Source organism: Vollenhovia emeryi, unplaced genomic scaffold, assembly GCF_000949405.1.
Source record: "Vollenhovia emeryi isolate VEMERY1.0 unplaced genomic scaffold, V.emery_V1.0 DF939234.1, whole genome shotgun sequence".
In the NCBI taxonomy this organism is placed as follows: Eukaryota; Metazoa; Arthropoda; class Insecta; order Hymenoptera; family Formicidae; genus Vollenhovia; species Vollenhovia emeryi.
In genome coordinates, this window is record NW_011967132.1 from 554,677 (window position 1) to 579,431 (window position 24,755).

The window sequence follows — 24,755 nt, forward strand, 5'->3', positions numbered from 1 at the left end:
AGCGGTATCGAATGCATCGGTGCCCCGCGGCACGTGTAACTGGAACTGGATGTAACAGGACACCGATAACTTACGTGCGCACCGCCGCGGGCGAAATAGGGAAAGAGGAAGAAAAAGGGGAGAGGCGGGGATAAAAGCGAACGAACCCGGGGCGACGCAGAATGCGGATGAGGCGGAAGGGCGAAAGTCAGCTTGGCCGCGCGGTCGACAAAAATTTATCTAATTAACCGACGCAAACAACGGCGCTCTATCGCCGTTATCGCGGAATAACGAGATATTATCTCTCGTTACGCGCCGAGCTATTGGTCAATTTTATTTTATTTACTTGCAAAAGAGATACGGCGAAAGAAAAAGTAACGCGACGAGCTCGAAAGCGAAAGGTAAGGCACCAACGAGGTGCCGTTTGACGGCGAAATCGTTGATAGACTCGCTAACAGGTGAAATCGCGGCATAAATAAAAATACATTGTAACGCGCGAGCTCTCTTGCTATCAGTTTCTTTCAGCTTGCTCCGGTCTTTGGCGTCACTGTCGCGGGAACAGCATAGGGCGATCACGGCGTCACGTTGACGAGCAAATTTGCGGTTTACACCACCGTGTAATCGACATCGTATTACGAGTCGTTAACCGCGGACGTTAACGGCCGCACAAATTGCTCTGTGCGCGCGTAAAGCGCGAGGGCGAAATTCTCAAAGTGCGAAATGACGATCGTAAGGAAAGCGGGGAAATGGGCTGTATATCTTACGAAATCCCCTCGCGTCGCGATAACACGCGCAACGTAAAGGCTTTATCTCTCAAATGATCGCCACCGCTTCAATTATAAATTACTTGCGCCCATCAAAATGCACCTATGCGCGAGCAACGAAACGAGTGCAAATCGTATACGTATATTTTCTCTTTCGGTCTCCTCTCTCTTTTTTTCTCTCTATATCTTTACTGTTGATAAATATTAATAAAAGCTATATTATTTTGAAGCTGCATGTTATAAGAACGTAACACGACGCGATTTTCCATTGAATTTTAATATATTTTTCAATTTTACGTGAAATATCGTTTTAAAAGGCTTTTTGTTTGAGATATTTTTGTTTTCGTTACACGCGGTACGAACCTTCAATTAAATAAATGGAAAATTTGCTTGGAAACGCATTGATATCGAGCGCTAAGGAGGAAAAATGGCTCGTAGGGCTCGAGGTATCTTCCCGCGATCTCTCTCGCCGATAATACAGTGATCGCAACGAAAGTCGAACGCCGCGCGTGTATCTCGACTCGTTACACGGGAAGGTATTACGTATCTACAACATCGTCCTGAGTTCGATGATATACGGTTACGGATTGCGAAAACGCGGACACGTGCTCCGGGCTAGAGATGGATCCGCCAAACAAGATGTCCGCGCGACACGGACGCTGGGTGTAAAATTTCCCGGTATCGCGCCGTCTCGTCCTGGCGAAGAGCCGTGTTGTGGAAACAAGGATATACCGTGCCGCGTCGTGCCGTGGTCGTGTTCACATCGATCGACGATGATCTCACGAATATCATGCGCGAACTCTTCGCGAATGACGCGAGTTTCTCTTTTCGCTAAACCGCTGCAGCGAGGGGCCAATTAAAAAAAAAAAGAGGCCATTTGGTCCGTTTTCCACTCGAATTAATTTGACGGTCCGAGGACGATGTGATTCCGTGAAAGAGAATCATTTGACGACTACGACTTCGAGCGCAGCACACGTTGATGGACTTATGTGAAAATTTGATTGATTCACTCATTTATCAATCGCGCAAATTTTCTTGATTCATTCATTTATCCATCGTTAAATGTATCTTACAAATTGTAGGCTTAATTATTTTAAGATTTGGAACAGCGAGATAATATTGAAATTAATCAATGATTAACGTAGACTATCAACTAACCAGCGCGCTGAATTGAAGGCTTGATAAAATACTCCCCCCCGGGATAATACTTTGTTCGCAGCAGATATATTAAATTCATTAAAATTTAATAAAAATACATTACATACGGCAAAAAGAGAAACATTGCCGTTCATCATTACTGAAATTAATCTTGATATTATAATTTCTTATTTTTCTAAATATCGCACATCCCCTTGGTATCACGTCCCGGAATAGATAACTATTTTCAGCTTTTCTGCGAGGAATCCTTTTAAATTCGACATATGCAGCCCTTCCCCCACCAAATCACCAGGTTCGGCGCGGCTACTCCTCTTTTGATATTACGTAATAATATTAAAGCGCGAAATTATATCCCGCGGATTTATCTTCGGGCTCGGGTTTTTTCATATTTCCGGAAATACGACTTTTCCGTCGCGAAACACGCGCGTATTCTCTATTGCCCTGAGCGAACACAAATTTCAGAAACCGCTCGAAGGACCGAGCCGAGAGAACAAAGAGAGATAGAGACAGTCAGAGACAAAGGCAGAGAGAGAGAGAGAGAGGGGGGGAGGGAGTATGTGTGTGAGGGTGTGCGAAGAAAAGAGAAAGAGAGAGAGAGATTTTAATGTAGCGACGAGGATCTCTCTTTTCAAACCCATAGCTACCCTCGTGGGTGTACAATTTCCTGCAGTAGCGAGAGCCAGGATCATCCTGGTACACGCGAGGAGAGAGACGGTGTTTTGAAAACAGGGATACGCTACCGCGCTCGGCTATTGTCATAACAGCGATCCGCAATGATCTGATGGCCGCGACAAACTGTATTACACATGTACACGGGAGAGGCCCCCGATCGGAAAAGAATACTACATATACGAGTAACAATCTTATATATAATAACCGGCGCGGCTCGATCGAGCTCTGAGAAACGTAACCGACTTTGACGCGGGAAATCCGATGCCGTCGATAATGCAAGATCCAACGCGGACTGATTGACTCTCTGTCAATCGTTTAAATCGCACTCAATTCGCGTACGCGCGTACCGCAAATACGAGCAAATAGATTAGAATTCGCGAACGTTTCCGCGAAATATTTTATCTCCAAACTCGCGTCAGTTTTTAAGAACATTTTGTAAACTTTTCATCCATTCCTTTCGTCTCTATACTTTCAACGTGGAACTCGACTAAGCGCAGAATGTGTGAAGGAAGAAACTCGCTTTGAGTATCTTCTTCAATTCCGAATGTAAACAAAATTACGACTTTCAAAATTTTTCGCTCGTTCTCTATGGAGCGAAAGAGGACCTCGATAAGAGTTCAATTCGTTAATCTTTAATTTATCGATCCTTCTCGTATTATGAACGGAAATTTTGACTGTAACAATTAATGATATTATATTATGACACATTGTATAATGTTATATAACATTATTATTGTTATTAAAAGAAACGGCTGTACGTAACAAGACGCGAAAGTGCAACCCTATAACGGTGCTCCGGATTAGCAAAGGAACAAAGTTCCAACCGGAAGTTTAACAAAAGGAAGACAAGCTCACACGATACTCGGCAAGTGATACGCAAAAAGAACGACAGACGAGGCGTAACGCGTAGAAGGTATATCGATTAGCCGGGGTGCAAAGTCGATCTGCGGGGCGAAGGTCGTCGTCTTCGTTGCCGCTCTGACCGTTGTCACTGGCTGTCGCAGAAAACCGTGGCATTCGCATTCCTGAAATGCTGCTGGGTTGAACGAGGAATCGGCATCCGGCGCCGATAAGCGAAATACAATACGCCGTGACATCACGCTGCTCGGTGAACCGCGAGGAGAAGCGAACGAGCGGCAACGAGATACAGCCATCTCGTCTTCGAAGACGAGCGATCCTCTCGTTGGCCACTGTCGTTCATTGTCGTCGAGCATTTCCAAACGTATCAGAGACGCGGCTACGCATCTCGTGAGTCGCGTATTCCGTCTAATCGGATAATTCGATGGCGTTAGAATCAATGGTGTTAATCATTAACTGTCTTCTCAGTCACGAATGGCGGACAGGTGCGGACTCTTCGTCAAAATTAAATCGACGCGAGAGAAAGAGAGAGAGAGACTCGTCGACTTGTAATCCGCGAGAGGTTACCTTGATCGAGATCCTCGCCTTCGTCGATTCCGTCGCAATCGCGAGACGTGCCATGCATTCCAAGAATCGCGGACTCACGCCGCGTTCTGCAAAACTGCAAGCTCGGCGAAATAGCGCGGCGAAGGATGTCGAGGAAAGCAGCAATTGCACTTTCGTATTCCAAATAATTGTGGCTCCGAAGGCCGATTTGCGTAATGTTCGTTACGAGGCCTCCGTCGAGCTGATCGTTGCATTCCGTCCCGAGTTGCGAAACTCCACGCGAGCAACTTCTACTCTCGCTTTCAGGTGGGAGTCTTCCTCTTCTTGCAGGTCTAATTGAAGATCCAATGGTTTTAGCCTCGATTTCTTATTACCTGATATTAGTTCGTTTAGCGAAAAGCAGAAAACTTATAACAGATATTTCGATTTTGCAAGTCGATGAGTCTCTCTCTCTCTCTCTCTCTCTCTGGATTAATTTGATCTCTCTAAAACTCAATGAGTGAATTATCACTGAAAACAGTAAAGTCACCGATTTATACTGAAAATCGCAGTGATATACGTGTAACTCTAAATCGGTGACAGTTCGCTGTTTTCAGTGATAATTGACTTCAACAAATTAAGGCATCCGTCTTTCTTCCAGAGTCCTGGCGCGCAGTTATACCGGATCGGGACAGGATTCGCGCGAGGCCAGGGGGCACAGATGTACGTCGGCGAGTGTCGCGTAGCAAATCTCCAGTTGCAGTCAGGTGTGTTGGCGAACACAGTTTGCGAGCACGTTATCGCGATCTCGGTGCCTGCTTGCTCATGCATCTCAGCCTTTTCTCTCTCTCTCTCTCTCCCTCCGTCCCTTTCTGTCTTCGTAGGTACGTACGTACATAGCTCCCGGCGTGTATTACATAGAGCACGCGTTACGTTTCCGCGTGTGCGTACAATGTGCGCGCACGTACGCGCGCACGGACACGCGGGGGCATATTTCTCGCTACTGATAACGGATTATTCTTCTTTCGAAACGCGCTATCGCCACCGGATATAAACATTTTGTAAATTGCCGTCGAGTAATTAATTTCTTCGTATACTCGCGGTTTGCGCGTTATCGAGGGAGACGTCCGATCTTTTCGCGGGTTGATTGCAAGCCCCATGAATGATTCGGGGAACTTTCTGACGATAATTTCGGACTCCGCGTGTTTATTCACGACCAACGCGATAACCGAATTGATATTTCTGTATCTCCGACCATGATAAATTATGCAGCGCCGTTCTACTCGTAATACCCGTATTTTCCAAGTTTTATATATTTTTATTAATTTGACCCATATAATGTAATCCCGTTAACTGGCTTCAATTAAGCGATACACACGTGCGTTTAGAATATCATGGATAATGGATAATTCTGCGTCCAAGTAATTCAACGGGATCAAGTGGCGGGGGGTAGGGGGGTAGGGGGGGGAGGGGTAGGACACGTGACCGCGTATCGCTGTGCAATTAGAGCAGGAAAACGTGCTGAAAACGTAACACGCTCATTAACAGACCTGTCATAAATGGTCTAAGCTCCTTTACTTTTGACCTGGGACAGGCCACACACGAAAACTTTTTTCGCGGGTTGATTTGTGTCAATTTAACATAATATTGACACGTTACCTACACAGTTGGAAAATGTGTTTCCTTGTTAAAAAAAATGCCGGTTAAAATTTTTATGTTAAATGTTTAACACATTCATGTGTTAATTTAACATATTGCTCTTGCGTTAATTGATCTCAAATGTTAAATTATTAAAATACTGAAAAGAAATTAAAGCAACACAATGTGTACTTATTTTTTAATCTTACACAATACATATGTTCTATATTGTTAGTAACAAGATTTATTTATCTGTTAAAATTTACAGAATAAAATGATGATTTTATTCTATATAACATAAATGAGAGTTTCGAACCGTCATTTGACTTATTGCATCGGTAACATGTAAAATTACATTTTCAAAATTCATTTTGTCATTAAAAATATGTTAATTTTGCAAAATTTATTTCAAATTATTTTGAGATTTGCATTAATTTTGTGTTAAAATACTAGTGTGATCATTTAACATATCCGTATTAATTATGTTAAATGTTGACACAAAAATTTGTGTGGACCGTTTGGGACATGTGATATCTGTTAAACGTTTTACCGCCTCAACGGAGAACAATGCTCGATGAGCGGAAGAGAAACGGACGGAAAGGAAGATGTGCGCGCACGAGATGACAAACGTGAGGTCAATCGGGCTTGAGGCCTTGCGGCGATTCTTGACTCGCGATAGAAACCCGATGTCCCATCGGACACAGGTCTCTGTGGATACAAGGCTTCACACAAGTAACAAAAAGCTTTGTATATTGTTCGGGCTGAATCTTAGTACCGAGGGGAAAACCGCTGACCAAAATCTTGTACACCAATGCCCACTAATGCCCAGTGGGCATTACTTTATCTTATTATCTTATTTTATCTTTATAATGCCCCAGTAAGGCCTAATGCCCAAACTGACGCCCAAAAAATGCCTAGCAATGCCCAGTAATGCCGCAAATCTGTACACCACAATGCCCTCAGCGGTTTCCCCCTCGCTCAGTACCTAATAAATGAATGCATAATTCAGACGATACTCAATTATCAAACCTTGTCACAGATCTTTACGGAATCTTCATGAGCTATTAGTAAAATTTCGAGATATCAAAGAACACGGAAACTAAGTCCTCGAAGAAGAATAATACTTCTCAGAGATAACAATTCTAATCTCCTTCGTAAGAGAGAAAGAGGAAAAACCGAGGCGGAGAAAGAAGGAAAATCTATTGTTAGAAGTTTATGAATGTTAATCATGCGTAATGTATCGGTCAAAAGATAAGGAGCTGTTGAGAGGGAGCGGACGCGCGGGGGCTCATATACGAGGATAAAAGACAGAGAGGTTCTCCGAGCCCCTGGGGTCAGGGGGTCACTTTAGCGGCGGCTTATCTCGCGATATCTTCCGCGTGAGCCAATCGCCGTCTGGTATCTCGACCTTAGCGTCGGCGTCGGCGTCGTCGTTGTCGTGACGTAAAACAGAAGAGCATACGCCAACGTTGGCCACGGCATACGCACAAGCTCACACCCGATTTTCCGCGATGAGCCGCCGCGTACGTGGTCTTCGTAAATGTCGGCGATCTTTCGGGATTTTTCATTCCCTGGCTTATCAATTCCCGGTCGACCCCATTTTCTTCACTACATTAATACTACGAGAACGGATTAAAAAAGAAAAAGGCGATCACGAGTAATTGCACCTGCGAAGTTTCACATTTTTGTTTATTTTCCTCGCTGATTTTGCCGATAAGTTTATCACACTAGTTCTGGATATCTTCTATTCCCTGCTATCATATTTTTGTCAATTGTGCAATTGGATCTTTTTCTGTTTTTCTTTTTTTACTAGCATTCACGAACATTAACATTGTCACGGCTGCTTCGATGTTATCATCAAGACATGACATTACTGTCTGCGTTTATCGAACTGCGGAGACGTGCTGTTGCCTTAGAAAATTCGCCATTCAACTTTTCGTCGTCCTCGTAAGGCCATCGAGATGAGGCGACGTCCCGCTGACGTCACTGACGATTCCGAAACCCCAACATCCGGGGCTCGCCAGAAGCACGGGACCGCTCGCTTACGTAAACCCGCGTTTATTGTCTCGTCAGCCGGCTTGCGATTCAACGGCGTGACAGACAGCTTGCGCCGTCGATTTATTTTGGCGAGGACCTCTGCTCGACGCGAGGACGTTCGCGCGACGGTACCTCGTTGTCTTCCTTCGACAGTTCTTTTTTTCTCCGCGTCAAAGACGACGACCGGCTACGACGCCTCGTTATCTCCGACGCTATCGTGTTCTGTGATAGTAAATATGAAACGCGAGCGGCCTGTTTTGCACAGGCGTCATGCCCGCCATCGCCCGGCATTGATTAATCGAAGAAGCTCCCTTGCGGCGCGGCGCAATCGTCAGTCGCGAGCGAGAACGTGAAAACACAAATGAGCGAAGCTGAATCGATCACCTCATCGGAGTAGGCACGTTCATTTTTGGAGGGCCAAGAGGGCCAAGAGGGCCCCGACAAATTGCTCGCGACTCGGTTCCGATAGGCTGATTTTATCTACCGCATTTGTTATTCACCACGTCGTGATCGTCGACGCTTTCGATTCGCTTCAAGTCTGTGATTACGGCATAAGATTATCTCGGATATTTATTAAAATCTTAGAAAGCTGTGACAGCAATAATAGCAATAATAGGAAGTGATATCAACAAAATAGATCACGTAAGCATGTCTAAAGGAATATTTCGTAATTCCTAATAATATATTCATGTTAGAATTCGCAAAATTTTGCAAGTACAAAAAATAGTAGGTAACGATCTTATTTTTTTAGACCAAGGGATTATTATTTCATTTTTAGTTGAGCGTATAATATATATTCTGGCAAATTTTTACATATTATTGCCACTGAATCTTCGAAGTTACTTTTATGCCGTACTCGTACTGTCTACATAATTTCTTTTTAGTTAACAATCTTAAATTTCATAAAGAATTGTGTGACGCCAGTACATGATTAACCAACGTAGATAAATTGTTAAACGACGCTAACTGGCTAATTAAAGAAACTTCGCAATCAATTTCTTTAATTAGGATTTGCCAGTTAGCGTTTAACAACTCTTCTACATTGGTTAATCTTAAATTGATTCAGTATCCTGCGGGGACATCGAATTATCTTAAACGGTGTGGTAGTATTATTTGCTGAGGTACATTACGCGGCTTATCGCGAAGCTTTGGCGGCTTCTGTCAATTTCTGTACCGCCGCAACGAAACGTAGCGCCGTTCGCGATAACGCTCCTTATCGCAGAATTAGCGATCGCCTCCGAACCGATCGCCGTTGTTTACTACGCTGTATTTTGATGTGAATACTCTCGACGATTACACCCGTGACCCTATTTCGAAGTAAATAAATAGGGTCATCGGTTCGGACTTTCCTCCACAAAAAAAAATCTCGCGCTCGTACTCGTTTGCCTAAGTCCAAAAGATAAAGTTATCACACCAGCCATCCCAGATTGTGATGATTAGAAGCAAGGAACGTCGTCAAATAATTAAAAATAAGATTGATACAGTTGAAATTTAAGAAAAAATTAGCCTTTTTCTGTACTCTCTAAAAATCAATCAGTGGATTATCACTGAAAGCGACGTATAGTCAAGGATTTACAGTTGTAAGTATACCACTGCGATTTTCAGTCATTAACTGTTCTCAGTGATAATCCACTGATAAACTTTTTTAGGGCCAGTTTCCCAAACGTCTGTTAACTGCTAACCGAAGGTTAATTGATTCTCTGTCTCTTCTTAGAGAAAAAGATAGGGATTTGGCTGAACTCTGGTTAACAGTTAACCGACGTTTGTGAAACGTTTGGCCAAAGTACAAACTTAAATATCAATAAAGCTTTCGCATCTAACAATGTACGAGAAACAAATCGGAAAATAATTTAATAATTAACGCGTGGAGATATAAGTCTTTCGTTTAACAATACGAACTTTCTGAGATTCACTTTCAGCCAAGAGTCGAGCGGCGTACCACGCGGTAGTCTCGCGCGAAAAGAAAAAACGTCGCAAAGAAAGGAATGATTCGCTGAGAGTCCCGTTTGGACATCCAGATTTCCCCGGCCGCACAATGGACCGTAATATAACCAGGCCGCGGCGGCGACGCAATAATAATTAGATCAGCGTTTAAACGATAATCGGCTGTCCTATAATTAGACATGTCAGCTATTTCGTGCGGCTTTATCGTACGGCCTTTATTGCCTCGATAAACTTGCGCATAGTATAATCGTTGTTAAGCGGCGCATAGAGGAGTCGCGCGCGCGAATTATGACGATGTAGAACGCGCGAGCCGTGACCCCGTCGGCCGCACATCACGCGTGACTTTACTTCACAAAGTCGGCACGAACGTCCGATCGAGAATCCCGATCGAGTCCGTAGATTCCCTCTCGCCCTCCCCCGAAAATTTATGACTTCGTTCGCATCCACTCTGTAAAGGTCAAACGGTAGATTATCACTGAAAACGGTGAATACCCACCGATTCACAGTTATAAGTATCCCCGAGTTGAACCTTTAAATCTATTAAGGATCGTATACAATAGACGAAGTAAGCCTGGCGTAAGAAGTAAGAGTGGGAGTAAAGAAATGAATCATTTCCGTTTCTTACTCCTACTTCAGCTCTGACGCTTAGTCTCGGCGAATTAGAGCGCAGTTCGACTAGTGCTATAAATATTTTTAATAATTATGCCTGTACTTTAGCTTTTACACTGATAAGTAAAGGTTACGGTTTTCTTACTTCCAATGTAGACGGTTCTTTGTGTAGTAGGACCTAAGACAGTAAAAGAGATCGAACTGCAGGTACAAAATTTACTTGTACTTTAAAACTGATAGTGTCGAAATTTCCACTCTTGCCGATTCAGCATTAAAGTGGGTTCTTTTAAGTAGGAGCTAAAGTAAATTTTTAGAATTAAAGATTCAAGGGAGGAGTAAAAACAATATCGCTGGTCTATGTAGGTGTATGGATCAGCTAAGTAGGTGTAAATTATCCTTAAAAGTGTCAAAATAGTACCAAAATTTCGACTCGGGATACCACTGCGATTTTCAGTGGTATACTTGTAATTGTAGATCAGTGACTGTTCGCTGTTTTCAGTGGTAATTTACTGATTGATTTTTAGAGAGAAGGCGGAAGCACTTCGTAGGAAGTTGAAATTTCGTCTATCTCTTTCAAGAGAGATTGGCAATTTATGGGAAACATTTAGGGGCTAAAATCAAATATGTTCCGTGTAATAAATTAGGCCGAAAGGGAAAAGGGACGACTGCCGATACTCGTCCCGACCGAGTGCCGGAGTCTAAATGCGAACGGCGGCGGCCCAAAGTCGCGGCTTCCACGGCGGAATCCACGAAGGAGCCTGTCGTCGTTGAACGACACGTCAGCTCCTCTCTCGCTCTGAGAAGCACGCGCAGCCTTCCCGGATTAGCGACCATAACTCTTGTACGCGCGGGCGCTCTAAACACCCCGATTCACGCGACGTGAACCTTAAACGCCTCGTTGCCACCGCGCATCCTCCCTCTTGTTTCAGCATCCGTTCTGGACCGCCCGGCGAGAGAGAAAGAAAGAAAGATATCCTTCCACCGCGACTATCTTCTCGGCCGCCTCGTAATCGCTGCCCTCGTTAGGCGAGCATCTTTTTAAATAACATATTTTTGTGTATCGAATCGTCGAGTAACATAATCGAACGAATTGGGTTGACAGAAACGTAAACTATAAAAGTTTGAGTGAGTGAGAGAGAGAGAGAAATAATCCTTCACATTGTAGCACGCGTGTATTGTGTTCCGTTCATTATAGAAACGACAACTTTGTATGCAGAAATTACAAAGTAAACTCAATACAAGTATTAGAAAATAGGCAACAAAGGATATGAATGTGATGTTATTCGCATCGTAAAGAAAGATCGTACAAGTTTCATTATATCATCGTCGGCCGGTCCCGTTGAATTTTCAACGCTATTCCGTTACACGAAATTATTAAATTCCGTGTGTTTTACTATGTAATAGTAAATTTATAATGCCAACTTTGACGGTCGGAAGCCATTGAAATTTATACAGCTTTAGTATCTAGTGTACCAAATTTGATACGAGACGTTAAATACAATACCACCAAGTATTATATTTAATATTATACCGCAGTAACAAACGTCACGGCTAACGTCAATACCGGGCATCAATTATTAATTTATAGCACGAGGAAACTAGGAAAGTTCCTTCACGCGTCGCCTCGCCCTTCGAATAAATATTTGTTGCGCGCATTTGATAGGCTTATCTCGGCGGGGCCTCGAAACTATATTAGCGTTTATCTTTCTCGGCGCATATCTGCGTAACACAGAGGACATCGATACCCGTCTAAGGTTTCACCCCTGTAAAAGGCCGACGGGATTAATCGGGCGAGTAAGGGAGCCATGTCGGCGAGACCGTATATCTCGGTCCTATCTATTTATCCGGACATTCAGCGATTAGCGAATAATGAAGTCCGGTAACACGAACCGAACGACGAAGGAGTTGCGCTTATCATTCTCTCCCTCTCCCTCATTCTTTCTCTCTATTATCCTCTCCGTAAATGTTCCTTGCCAACCGACCGACCGACTCGACGATCGCGCGTAGAAAGACGAGCCCCGGGCAATCGTATACCGGCGATACAGTCAACGACCATCGTCATGCGACAGAGAAACCGTCGACGAGAAGCCCGTCTCGATATCCCGCTTTAAGAACGAGGAATGAGAGGAATGCCACGTATCCGGCGGCGATGACAAATCCTCTCGATCCCGAAGGACCTCGCTAATCGCGATCGCACTGTCCACGGAGTTGCTCGGAGCGTAAAGGCCTTAGCAGAACGGTACTGTCTTGTACTTTTCAGATAACGTTTTACGCTCTAATTCTTTATTTCACTTTCTAAAAGCCAATCAGTGGATTATCGCTGAAAACAGTCAACAGTCACTGATTTACAGTTAGAGAATCCTCTACTACAAGACAGGCTCCTAATATGCGACAGCGGGGTTTCTGTTAAATTGATAGGCGTCATCTGTTGATTCCACCATAAATTTATTGCCCTTGGGACGAAATCTGTTTAGTGGGAAATTCGTTGTTAGAATGCGTAATCGTTGCGAAAGAAAATTTGTGATTGAATTTGGGCGTTGAAAACCTGCTCTATCTCAAATTAGAAACCTACCTCATAATAGAGGACTTTCCTCTATAAGTATACCACTGCGGTTTTCAGTGGTATGCTTGTAACTGCAAATTAGCGACTATTCATTGTTTTCAGTGATAATCCACTGAATGACTTTTAGAGAGCAAGTGAGGGTAGAGCAGAATGACTGTCTTGCACTCATAAAACACAGGACAGTTTTGTGCGTCTGTTTAAGACAACGACTTGAAAAAGGAAACATTGCCGTTAGAGATAAGACATCAGCTATTCTGATCAGGCCGTAAGTCGTCACGTCGAAAGTACGCAAGGGAGGAAAGAGAGGAAAGACGGCAATTTATAGAGCTACTTCTATTAATATTCATTTCCGTAATTGCATCGTTGACTCGTTAAGACGATGAAGATGTTGTCTCGATGTTGTTAACGCAGCGCCGAGCCGGGCAGGTCGTCGATGATGCCGCCGGGCTGAACGTTAAATCATCGCGCGTTTCGTCACCGCGAGATAAATCGCGGGGTATTTCTATGGCCCCCGCGGACTTAGGAGCGCGACGATTTCGTCGGTGGCGAAGAGAAGCCGTAATCGCGCGACAGGGGCGACAGAATGTGTGACTAAACGCCGCGCGGAAAGATCGAGGCTCTCTTCTCGCGCGCCGCAGGCCGCCCACGGTATATCACTCTTTCTCTTCTCCTTCCCTCTCGCGGGAAAGTCGTCTCCTCGCGGAGAGGAGGCCCTCCCTCGCGACGACGAACACTCTCGACTCTACGGTTTTGTATTATTAGAACGCGGTCTTTAAGCAACAACCGCGCTCGCCGCTTCTTTTCGCCGCGGCTGCCGGGGCCTCGATTCGGGAATTCGTCCGGAAAAAGATCGCTACTTTCTTCGTCTCCCTCGTGCGGTCAATTTCAAGATAATTGGAGCTCAATTCGGGAACGCGAAAACCGATAAGAGTGAACATCTTCAAAGTGATCCGCTCGATCGTATCCTTCGTAACGCGTATAATCGATAACTGAACAATCCTCGATTGATTAAACCCAGTCAACTCTATATTGTTCTGGATGGAAGAAAATCGACAGATGTCAGTTTTTACCAATGCGGATTAACTTTGGTCTCGGCTCACCTTACTTTTTATCCTTTTCTTATATCCAGCGAGAAATGACTCGTCGATCGACGCCGAAACGATATCGAATTGATCGACGAATAATTTTTTACTGGGTACCCGAGTCGAAATTTTGGTACTATTACACTTTTAAGGATAATTTACAGCTACTTAGCTGATCTATACACCTACATAGACCAGCGATATATTTTTACTCCTCCCTTGAATCTTTAATTCTAAAAATTTACTTCAGCTCCCACTTAAAAGGATCTACTTTAATGCTAAATTGGCTAAAGTAGAAATTTTCAACACTATCAGTTTCAAAGTAGTAAATTTTGTATTTGCAGTTCGTTCGACCTCTTTTACTGTCTCAGGTCCTACTATACAATAGAATTAAAGGTTCGACATAGGGCCAAAGTTTCGACTCGGGTAGTTTCAGGAATTGGAAAAAGATAAAGAGTAAGTTAAACCAGGATTAAAGTTAGTCTGCATCGGTGGAAATGGTCAAGAGCGAGACAGTTCCTTCTGCATCTTTTTCTAGTAATTCTGATTGGTTAACGATTCTCTATCTCACCGTGCACATATAAGTATATAATATAATAAAAGGATATCTCTCTAAAAGTCAATCAGTGGATTATCAGTGAAAACAGTGAGCGGTCACTGATTTGCAGTTACAAGTACACCACTGAACACCGCAGTGACTGTTTTCCTGTTTTCAGTGATAATTCGCCGATTGACTTTCAAAGAGTCGAGCTCATTGATGCAACCAGGCTGACGTTTTCCCTCGGCTCATCACGACGTTTAGAGATAGCGACGTTTGGAAACCGCGTAACGGAAATAACGAAGAGGACGTACCTTGATGAAGGGTCGGCAGGGGCGACGGCGGCGACAGCTGAAACGGCTCCTGTTTGATTTTCAGGGCATGAGAGTCCTGCATACTGCTGATCTTCAGGGAATGAGAGTCCTGCATGCTGCTGAGCTTCAGGGAATGGGAGTCCTGCATACCGCTGAGACCCGTGGCGCTCAGATTGCCATTCCCCTGCTGCAGCTCCTGGGAACAACATCAAATTAATGAATCCACCCGTCCGCGAGCGGTTACGTTTCGGTTTTGCTCAGGGGGGGGAAATTAAGATCATTTTCACTTCATACTGCGCAGTGAATAATTAATTATTGTATGGCTGTCATAAATATAAAATCGGTACACAGATTGTGCAAATACGGTGCATGAAATAAATATTTTAACGAGCGAGACGCGGCCTCGCGTCAACGAATGGGCCAATATACGTGTATTGGAAATGATCCTTATTCAATATTATTCAATTAATTAAAATACAGCTCGTGTTACATTTCAATATTGTGCGCGAGATTAAGATTATTTTGATCTCATATTACATAATGAATAATTAATTATGTAGACGCCATATTGGTCTAAAGTATCGTATTTGTATACACGTTATATACGCGCGAAAGGTGCGTGTACAAAATGTATAAAGTTATATTTCTACAAGGGGACCTGAAATTATACGAAACTGTTTCTACTAACGAGTAAATATTATAAATTGTAAGCCACAGACATGCGGCGGGATCCGAGGACCCGTTGAAATTACACCCCGATTAAAAATACCGAAATCAACTTAACGTCGCCAAGGACGATTCGGGATTACCGGATAAACTAGTTAATCTACGGGACGAACGCGAGATCCGAAAAGCCTCGGACAACGCGGGCGCTGTAAATCTTCGATAAAGGATGGCGCATCGACGAGGTAAACGTCATCCTAAAATACTCCCTAAAACATAGTCTCGCGTGTAGCAGAGTCCGAAACGACTGGAGGTAAACGAACCAGAGGGAAATCGCGGAGGGACGTACGGCGACAGTAAAGAAGCTCCTTCGAAGGAGAAGAAGAGAGAAAGAGAGAAGAGGCGCAGGGGTAGGGGGAGGGGGGCAAGGGAGCGAGCAGGCCAAAAGACTTTTGGCTTGGTGCTTGCGATGTTTGAAGTGCCGTCACCGGAAGCTTACAAACACCGACTCGGTGTTGTGACATCGTATTATACCGGGGCGAAACTTACGGTCTCGCTAGATCGTTAATTTGCGATTCCGGTTTTACGAGGCTCCTAGGCCGCTTCGCGAATCGCCAAGTCGCGAGACTCGGTGTTTCATCTTCGAACCGCGCGAGACGATAGTTGATATCGTTGATGTCTAGCGATCCCTTGTCCAATACACTCGATTCTTTCTTATTCCGTGCGATGTAAGAGGATTAATTTCATTAATTTATTATTAGTCCGATTTTCATCGCAAACGAGATGCCGCGTCAACAAGATTTTATCTTACACCCTTGATCTTATCCCTTCCATCCTGTGGCTAACATAGGCCAGAAATTTTGTTGCTTATCAATTTCTTTCTAAGTACAAAGTCTACAGGGTTGGGAAAGTTACTTTAGAAAAGTATCTAGTTACAGTTACAGCTTTTTCGCTAAAAATGTAACTAGTTACAGTTACCAATTCTGAAAAGTAACGCGTTACAGTTACAGTTACTCAAAAAGTAACGAATCGTTACTTTGCAGCCGCTTTCTTGCAATGAAAATAAATATATCAAATCTGCATTTTAACTGTAAAGCATCGATAAAGGCGTTTATGCGCAAATGCAAGGCCTAATGCGATCTGTGGAAATTTAAAATATATGTAAAGCAACTATTAATGTAACTATTAAATTAGTTACTAGTTATCGAAAAAAGCTGAGTTAAGTTACAGTTACAGACGGAGAGAAAGTAACGAAGTTAAGTTAGTTACCAAGAAAAGCAACTGTAACTGTAACTTCGTTACAAGTAACGAGTTACTTTCCAATCCTGAAAATCTGTAAGTGTAGAGGGAATTTCCTCTTAAAATTTATGTAATCGCAGGACAACATGGAGTTTTAAAGAATTCTATGAGAAGTTGTTGAAATCCGTACATTTTACTGGTAAAAGAAGCGCCATATTGTCTCATGATTACACGATTTTCAGGGTAGATAACAAAATTCTCTGCATGCACGCAAATACACTGCGTCACTACATAATTGCGAAAAAATAATTATACGAATGTACCCCCGCCGAGAACAAGAAGATTAAGATTATAATGCGCAAATAATTCCGAGGTTCTTATCGTTTCCGGTCAGAATTCGTAAAATCGCTATCCACTTGTGTTTGTTGCGTGCCCGTCTGGATACTCGAAAAAAAATCCGTGGTAAATTACGAGAGATCGACGTGGATCGACGACGAGACGGACATTGGTATTTTATTATCGGAGCCACGATAAAGAGCAACGCGCGCTTTTCGCACGATACTTTCACGTGATGCTAACGGAATACTCTGAGGAAATGTTGAAACCCATCATTCTCAATCGTTATTGGCACTTTCATTAAAAGAACAGCGTGAAATTAGTGAAAGAAAATGCTCTCGCGACCCTTCAACGTCCGAACAATTGCGCGGAAGATAAGTTTTTCTCTTTAAATATATAAAATTTACTGAGAACCTTCTCGGACACCGGCAAAAACGGCCTTTAAATTCTTAAAGTAAATAACAAAGCTAAAAAATTCCAGCGTTTAAAAATCAACTCGCCCCTTCGGCCAGTTTACACAAGAGATTCAGATCTTGTTTCATAGATTCGTGTAAGGAATCGGAAGATCGTCGATCGTAGCTCGGAACCTTTCGTTTTTAACTAGTACAGAGGAGCTTTAACATTCGTTCTCCCGCGTTTAATCATCTCGTTGAAATCCTTGAGAACTCCGGCGGTTGAGCGTCGAGCTAACGAGCAAACGGTAATCAGAGTCGGCATCGATTTTTAGCTCGTGTTCGCGAAGTCGATCGCCGCACACCAGCGGACTGATCGATGGAACGACACGCTCGATAACCCAGTTTTAATCCATTCAGCGATCACGTCGTGGACAAAGCTGCGCGCGCGCGCGATCACGGACATTGAAATCTGCAACGAGGAAACTTCGTTCGGTAAATCGGGTCTCGCCTGGTTTCTATACCCATCCGCGCGTCCCCGAAGATGGCGACGTTTCTCCAGGACGCGAGCAAAAGGATGTGGAATAAGCAAAGAGAATTTATCGGCGCGATCGACTGATACAACGAGCTCTAACGCTGCTCCGAAATGTTATGTGAAACTGTCGCGGAGTGAATGTCGTAGAAGACGCGATTCGCGGAGTCGTTGTGAAATTTTCGAGGTCACGACCCCCCCAGACTCTTTTTCTTTTTCGTTCCCCTGTTGGGAGATAAGACGAGTGCGTGACGACGTTAAGTCGATCGCGTCTCTCGCGCCGTTCCGCGAAATGGAGAAAAACTCGACGAAAAAGAAACGAGCGAGCGACGAGAAGGGCGACACGTGGATTGCCGAAATGTGGATAGGATAACCGTGCGTTAATCGCCACGAACGAAACTGCAGAGGCACTTCAGGTGTTCCATCCTATTGCAGACATTCCCGAGTATCTAAATATTCACTTAAAATTCCTCGTGCCGCTTGGCGAAGAGTTCGAGTCCCCCTCGATTTATTTAATAGATTACTAACGTTGGTTTTGACCTTTTAATCCTCGAAAATGACCACAATCCGGATGGTCGAAACGTTGGATGTAATCCTTTCTATTTTTCTCAATTAACTGTACGCGCCCCCGGGCTTCTTGTCGTCCGCGAATATATTTTCCACCCAAGCGTCGACACTTTCAGCATTAAAAATCAAGCGGTACCAATTTGATAATCAGCCTCGCGCGTTTATCTCCGACTTCAAAACCTTCTTTCGAGATCCGAACGGTGCTTTCCATTTACCGACGCAAGCTGACGCAAGTGTCCTTGTTGTTCACTGGACGTTGAAAAAAGACAGACTGACGCCTGCGTCGACTCGCGTCGCCAAATGGAGAAAGCGCACCATAGATCCGTCTGTGAGACACTTTGGGCTTCGCCGCGGCTCTCGTCCACTTACCCCGGAAACGGGGATGATGTGCGAGACCATCCTGGACCGGTCGACGTAATTCATAAAGGCGTCGGCCGTCGCCGCTGCATTTACCCGATGCTGCTGCAGCTGCACCCAATCGCCGGTCGGGATCTCCACAATTGCACCGCCGACGGCTCCAACGGATAAGGGTGGAACAATGGCCTACGGACTACCGTCGAACTCTTAATGTCCGCGATCTCGTTTCACTGACACTTCGGAGCCGTGCGATCGTTTCATGCTCCCGGGATCGTTCGTGGCGGGCGTAATCACTCGTTTCACATCGGCGACACAATTCGCACAATACCGCGAGTCGTTAGAGAGGAAGGCTATAATCGTCCTGGATACAACGCGGCGTGGAGGCGCATCGCAGGAGCGGCGTCGCGATCTCACGCTTTACATCTTCGGGACGTAGTCGCTCGTGGCAGCCGAAAGATTCCCTCGAGCCGCAATGCACAGTTCGGAAAATCTGCAACAGTATAAACCACAGGTTTTCTATGAATTTCTGCAACCCGCTCGCACACGATATATATATATATATATATATATATATATATATACACTTACCCGCAAAAAAATGGGCCACCACATTTTAGCCCAATTTTTTAACATTTTTCAATAGCGATAACTCGGCGAAAAATCATCGTAGACAAACGATTAAAAAAGTATTTTGAAGCTTGAAGTTTCAATTTTGAAATGCTGTCAACAATTCTTTAAAATTCGTTTATCTTCCTTGTTTTATGCTTTAAAAAAGAACACATTGTTTTTTTCTTAGAATTACGTATTTTTGACGCTCTGTGGCTGGATAAAAAAATTTGTCTCGAAAATATCATCTCAAATTTCATAAACTACAACTCTTTGCCTACGAAACGCTTTTTTAAAAATTGTCCTACGATGTTTTCTGACCGAGATATACGATTTTGAAGCTAAACCTGTACTTTTTAAAAATGTTGTCGATACTCAGTAAAACCTTATCGTAGAAAAATGATTAAAAAAGCGTTTTGTAGCCAAGAAGTTGTAGTTTATGGAATTTCAGATGATATTGTCGAGAGAAATTTTTTTACCCAACTACAGAGCATCAAAAATACGTAATTTTAAGGAAAAAACAATGTGTTCTTTTTTAAAGCATAGAACAAGGAAGATAAACGAATTTTAAAGAATTGTTGACAGCATTTCAAAGTTGAAACTTCAAGCTTCAAAATGCTCTTTTAATCATTTGTCTACAATGATTTTTCGCCGAGTTATCACTATTGAAAAATGTTAAAAAATTGGGCTAAAATGTGGTGGGAGCGCATTTCTTTTGCGGGAGGGTGTATATATATATTTTTTTTTCAGGAACCGATTAAATCTACTGCATTGAGAATGTGATATGTGTAGCATTTAGCTGGAAAAAAACAAATTTTGTATTCATAAAACAACAAGGTTCGAAAATCACAAATTTGATTTATTCGAATCAAATTTAAACTTACATGATAACAGGATAACAGTTTCGGCAAGTGGGACACTTTCGCGATTGTTTTTTTAGCAATATTGCGTTACATTTGTTAAGTATGATTTTATATATACATATATACAGGTATATAACAAGTTAATATATCACTTTTGCGAATGTATTTAACAAATATGTTTGCATTTAGTATATTCACATATTGTTTCAATGTAATGCATTAGGGAGTCTGTGAATAGCTCTTACGAGACTGTACGTAATCGCTGCAGATTATAGTAATCTTGCTTATGTCGTTATTTGTAATTGCCGAGGGGATCGCACGCAAAAGCTTCTTTATCCAAGTCACAGTAACGCGTACTACCGAAGTCGGGCCGCGCGTAATTTTCACCGCTCGCGCTAGCTCGCCGATTCGCAATCCGCGTACAATGCCGAAAGAAAGCTGATGCAATCGCTAAACGCTGCCCCGAATCGGGTCAGCTGACTCATCGAAAAAATCACGCACGTTCGCAGTGTCAAAATAACAATCCAACGTACACGCTCTCGCAATTGATAAGAGATTGACTCCGCGTATATCGCGGCATTCGAGAGGATCCAGTCGGAAAGATGTCAAAGCAAAAAGAGCACGTAGTCACGAACGCAATCGACATTGTTCCCGGTATCAATAGACATCGTGTCGAGGTCTCTTCTCATTGATACAACGTCGTCGAGACCGGCGGAGGAAAGCGTCGGGACGTTTCCCGACGTCGGCAGACGCGACGCGCAGAGGAGGGAGTTGAAAACGACGAGTGCGGTAGGGTAAGGGCCCGAGCAGAATGGCCGTCTTGCATTCTTAAGTCACGAGACACAGTTATTGTGTGTTACTTTAAGGTTTAAAACATTGTCCCAAGAGTACAAGGCAGCCCATTCTGCTCGGGCCCTAAAAGGTGACCAAATTCGGATCAGAAAACTCTGCCGAGTCGCTGTTAAGCGACGTTTCAAAGTAATTCGCTTAAATTTTGCTCCTTTGTATACAACTTTATGCTATATTGTCGATATCATAAAAGGCATCGACGCGTTTACGTCGCTTATCAGCGACTCGTCAGATTGTTGCATTTGGCAGCATCTGATCCGAATTTGGTCACCTTACCCCATGGAGATTCGGGTTCCAGCGTGTTCCGACCGAACTCCCGCCGTTCGGCCGTCGGCGAAGACGCGCTTATTTTCACGAGCCAGCGCGGAGGCGAGGGACGAGACGAGAGACGTCTCTACGCGCCGTCGGCTGGGACGGTTTCGGAGGGATGACGAGCGCGCAACAGCTGAGCACTTAGCGCCCTTAGCGACGACTGTGGGAGGAAAGGGACCTCGTGCTCTCCCCGGGGACTCATCGGGACTTCCGCCGGCGTCTGCGACACACGAGAGAGAGGAAAGACTCCGCCTCGTGTCCGCGGTGTTTACGATTTTTCGGGCTCGCTCCCCTTAATTTGGCCGAGCCAGAGCTGCCCGCTTCCCTCGAAAGAGTTGTCGGAGATTTTTTTTTTCAAGTCACGACAGATCGCGAGACGAGTTAATGAAGCGCTCTTATCAGTCATTCGCACATGTTAACCGGGCCAAAGATATTTATATATCTGTTGACGGGAAATCGCTTCCCCCCCCCCCCTCGTACCCCGCGCCGTCGATTAGATTATGTGTTTGGCGACATTTACATTCCTGTATCTCCGCTAATTCGTAATCCGCCGTAATTCTGTTTCGCAACGAAAGGTCTGTTGCGAGAGGTCGCGGGTGATAAGAGATGTGCAAACAGTTCTACTAATCAGCGGTCTTCAATGTTTACGTTCCACGGATCTTAATGTATATCTCTCTAATGTAGTTACGTTCCCCAAGTGTTTCCGAATCGCGCGAGAAAAATTTCCCGAGTCTTGCAAGTGGTGTCTTTGTTTAAAGAAAAAACAAAGTGCGTCGAATTAAATTCCACGCGAGAATGTGGAAAAGCACTCGAGTTTGTCAAGGTGCTTAATTCCCGATTCCGAGTTCTCGTAATAAATATCTGAATATATAGTTCCGATATGCAGAGAAATGTGCAGATTGCGGACGAACTCTTATTTCATCGCTCGTCCCATTCTTGTTGCCAGGTATAGGAGGAACAAGTCAAGGTTTGGATAGTAGAAGGCAGTTAAATATAGAGGAAAGCCCCGTATTATAAGATAGGATCCTATTATGGGATAGCGGAGTTTCTACTAAATTAATAGCCGTCATCTGTTGGTTCCACCATGAATTCATTGCCTTCGGAACGAAATCTGTTTAGTGGAAAATTCATTGGTGGATCGTGCGAGTCGTTGCGAAGAGATTTGCGATTGAATCTGGGTGTTGAAAGCCCTCTATCTCACGATAGAGGACTTTCATTTTTGTTTAAATAATTGTCATCGTAAATATACATTTGCTATAAAAGAAAAACAGAGATCTTTCGTCTCGCTTCGCCGAGCCTGCAGGTATCTTCGCTAGTATATTGTAATACTAATCCATTTCTACGTCGCTCAACTTTAATCTCGGTTCAACTTACTTTTCATCTCTTTCCAATTCTGAGAATTGGACAGGGACAAAAGGTAGGCTAGACCAAGATCAGAGTTCACGCTGGTAGAAAGGGACGTGCACTTGAAAGATACCTTCGGCGCTCGCTTTGTTAAATTGACGTGAAGCTGAAACCATCGTGTTTTTTAAACAAAGGAGAACATAAGGTGCATTCCGTTTCGCGCACGATGCGCATGATTTTTATCCTGTTATTCACAAGATGTTAAGGATAAATGACGCGTCATGCGTGAGGCGGAACGCACTTCTAATTCCCTCGTGTCTCGACCGGAGGATGCACGCGCACGTACGCACAGTGATGGACAGAATAGTTGCGACACTTATTAATTTTTTTTAAACGAGTTTAGGAACTCGAGAAATAAATCGGAAACGCTCGAAGTGGTTTCAGAATCGCCGTCGAGTACAATATCCCTCGGAGAAGAGGATTTCGAAGCGTAACCCTCGATCTAAACGCATGTTCCTAAACTCATTAAAAAAAACAAGAAGTGTCGCGACCGTTCCGTCCAACACTGTACGTACGTGTGCAGAAACGTGTCCCGACGTGAGACGACGACGACGCACTGGCATTAGTCGGATTCGCGCGAGTCGTCCGGATTGGGCGAGAGGGCAGGCGGCGCCGATCGGTCGCCGTCGAACCGAACTCTTTTTTCCACGTTTTAGAGCGATGAGAAAAACTCGGCTTATCTCCTCGTTGCGCGCGCGCGCAGTTGCAGCGAAAGAAGAAATATTTATCTCGCTGTTTAGTAAACAGCCGCCCGTCCGGGCCGCTACAAATCGGCCGCGGCCCGCGATCGCGGAACCGAAGTTTGTAAACTCGCGCGCGCCACCGCGAGTCCTCTCTCTCTCTCTCCCTCCCTCCCTCTGAGATAGCCGAAAAAAATGTTGCGCGCGCGAAACCGGCGGCACGCGCGATGATGACTTACTTCGTTTTCCACGCGAACGATAATGAGGAATTTCATTCACCACGCGAATACCTCGCGCACACACATACACGCTCTCTTTCTCTCTCTACAACATTCAAATTGTACAAAAGTTCTTTCTCACTTGTATTTTTTTTATGTGTAGCTTGTCTACCCCTTTAGGGGACTTGTCCCAGAGCGTTTGATAAATAAAGATTCTATTCTTTCTCTCTCTCTCTTGTTAGGGTAAGATGACCAAATGCTGATCAAGAATTCGATGAGTCGCTAATAAGCGATATTTTAAAGTAATTCACTTAAATTTTGCTCTTTTACATATTTACAACTTTATACCAGGGTTGGGAAAGTTACTTTATAAAAGTATCTAGTTGCAGTTACAGTTTCTTCGCTAAAAATGTATCTAGTTACAGTTACAAGTTACCAATTCTGAAAAGTAACGCGTTGCAGTTACAATTACTCAAAAAAGCAACGAATTGTTATTTTGCAGTTACTTTCTTGCAATGAAAAATAAAAATAGCAAGTCTGCATGTGAATTGTAAAGCGTCGATAAAGGCGTTTATGCGCAAATGCAAGGCCTGTTGCAATCTGTGGAGGTTTAAAATGTATACAAAGTAACTATTAATGTAACTATTAAATTAGTTACTAGTTATCGGAAAAATGTAACCGAGTTAAATTACAGTCACAGACGAAGAGAAAGTAACGAAGTTAAATTAGAATTACCAAAAAGAAAGCAACTGTAACTGCAACTTTGTTACAAGTAACGAGTTACTTCCCAACCCTGGTTACGTTAATAGTTACTTTGTATATTTCTTAAACCTCCACAGATCGCAATTAGGTCTTGCACTTGCAAATAAACGCTTTTATCGACACCTTACAATTCGAACGCAGATCTGATATTTTTATTTTCATTACGAGAAAGTAACTGCAAAGTAACGACTCGTTACTTTTTGAGTAACTGTAACTGTAACGCGTTACTTTTCAGAATTGGTAACTTGTAACTGCAACTAGATACTTTTATAAAGTATCGCGATGCTAGAACTT

General features: G+C 43.7%; 1 protein-coding gene across 4 annotated transcripts in view; it reads right to left on the minus strand.

Moving 5' to 3' along the window:
* LOC105560303 (forkhead box protein E1-like) overlaps window positions 1–24,755 on the minus strand; it is a 34,530-nt gene that overhangs the window by 6,689 nt on the left and 3,086 nt on the right. For all 4 annotated transcript variants that reach the window (XR_001008810.1, XM_012009306.1, XM_012009305.1 and 1 more), the window contains exons 2-3: window positions 18,780–19,257; window positions 14,682–14,877 (exon numbers count right to left, since the gene is read on the minus strand). Coding sequence is in view for 3 of the 4 variants with exons in the window: in XM_012009306.1 (XP_011864696.1) it covers window positions 14,682–14,877; window positions 18,780–18,833 (250 nt within the window). In the remaining variant the exon portion in view is untranslated. The remainder of the gene's footprint in view (window positions 1–14,681; window positions 14,878–18,779; window positions 19,258–24,755) is intronic.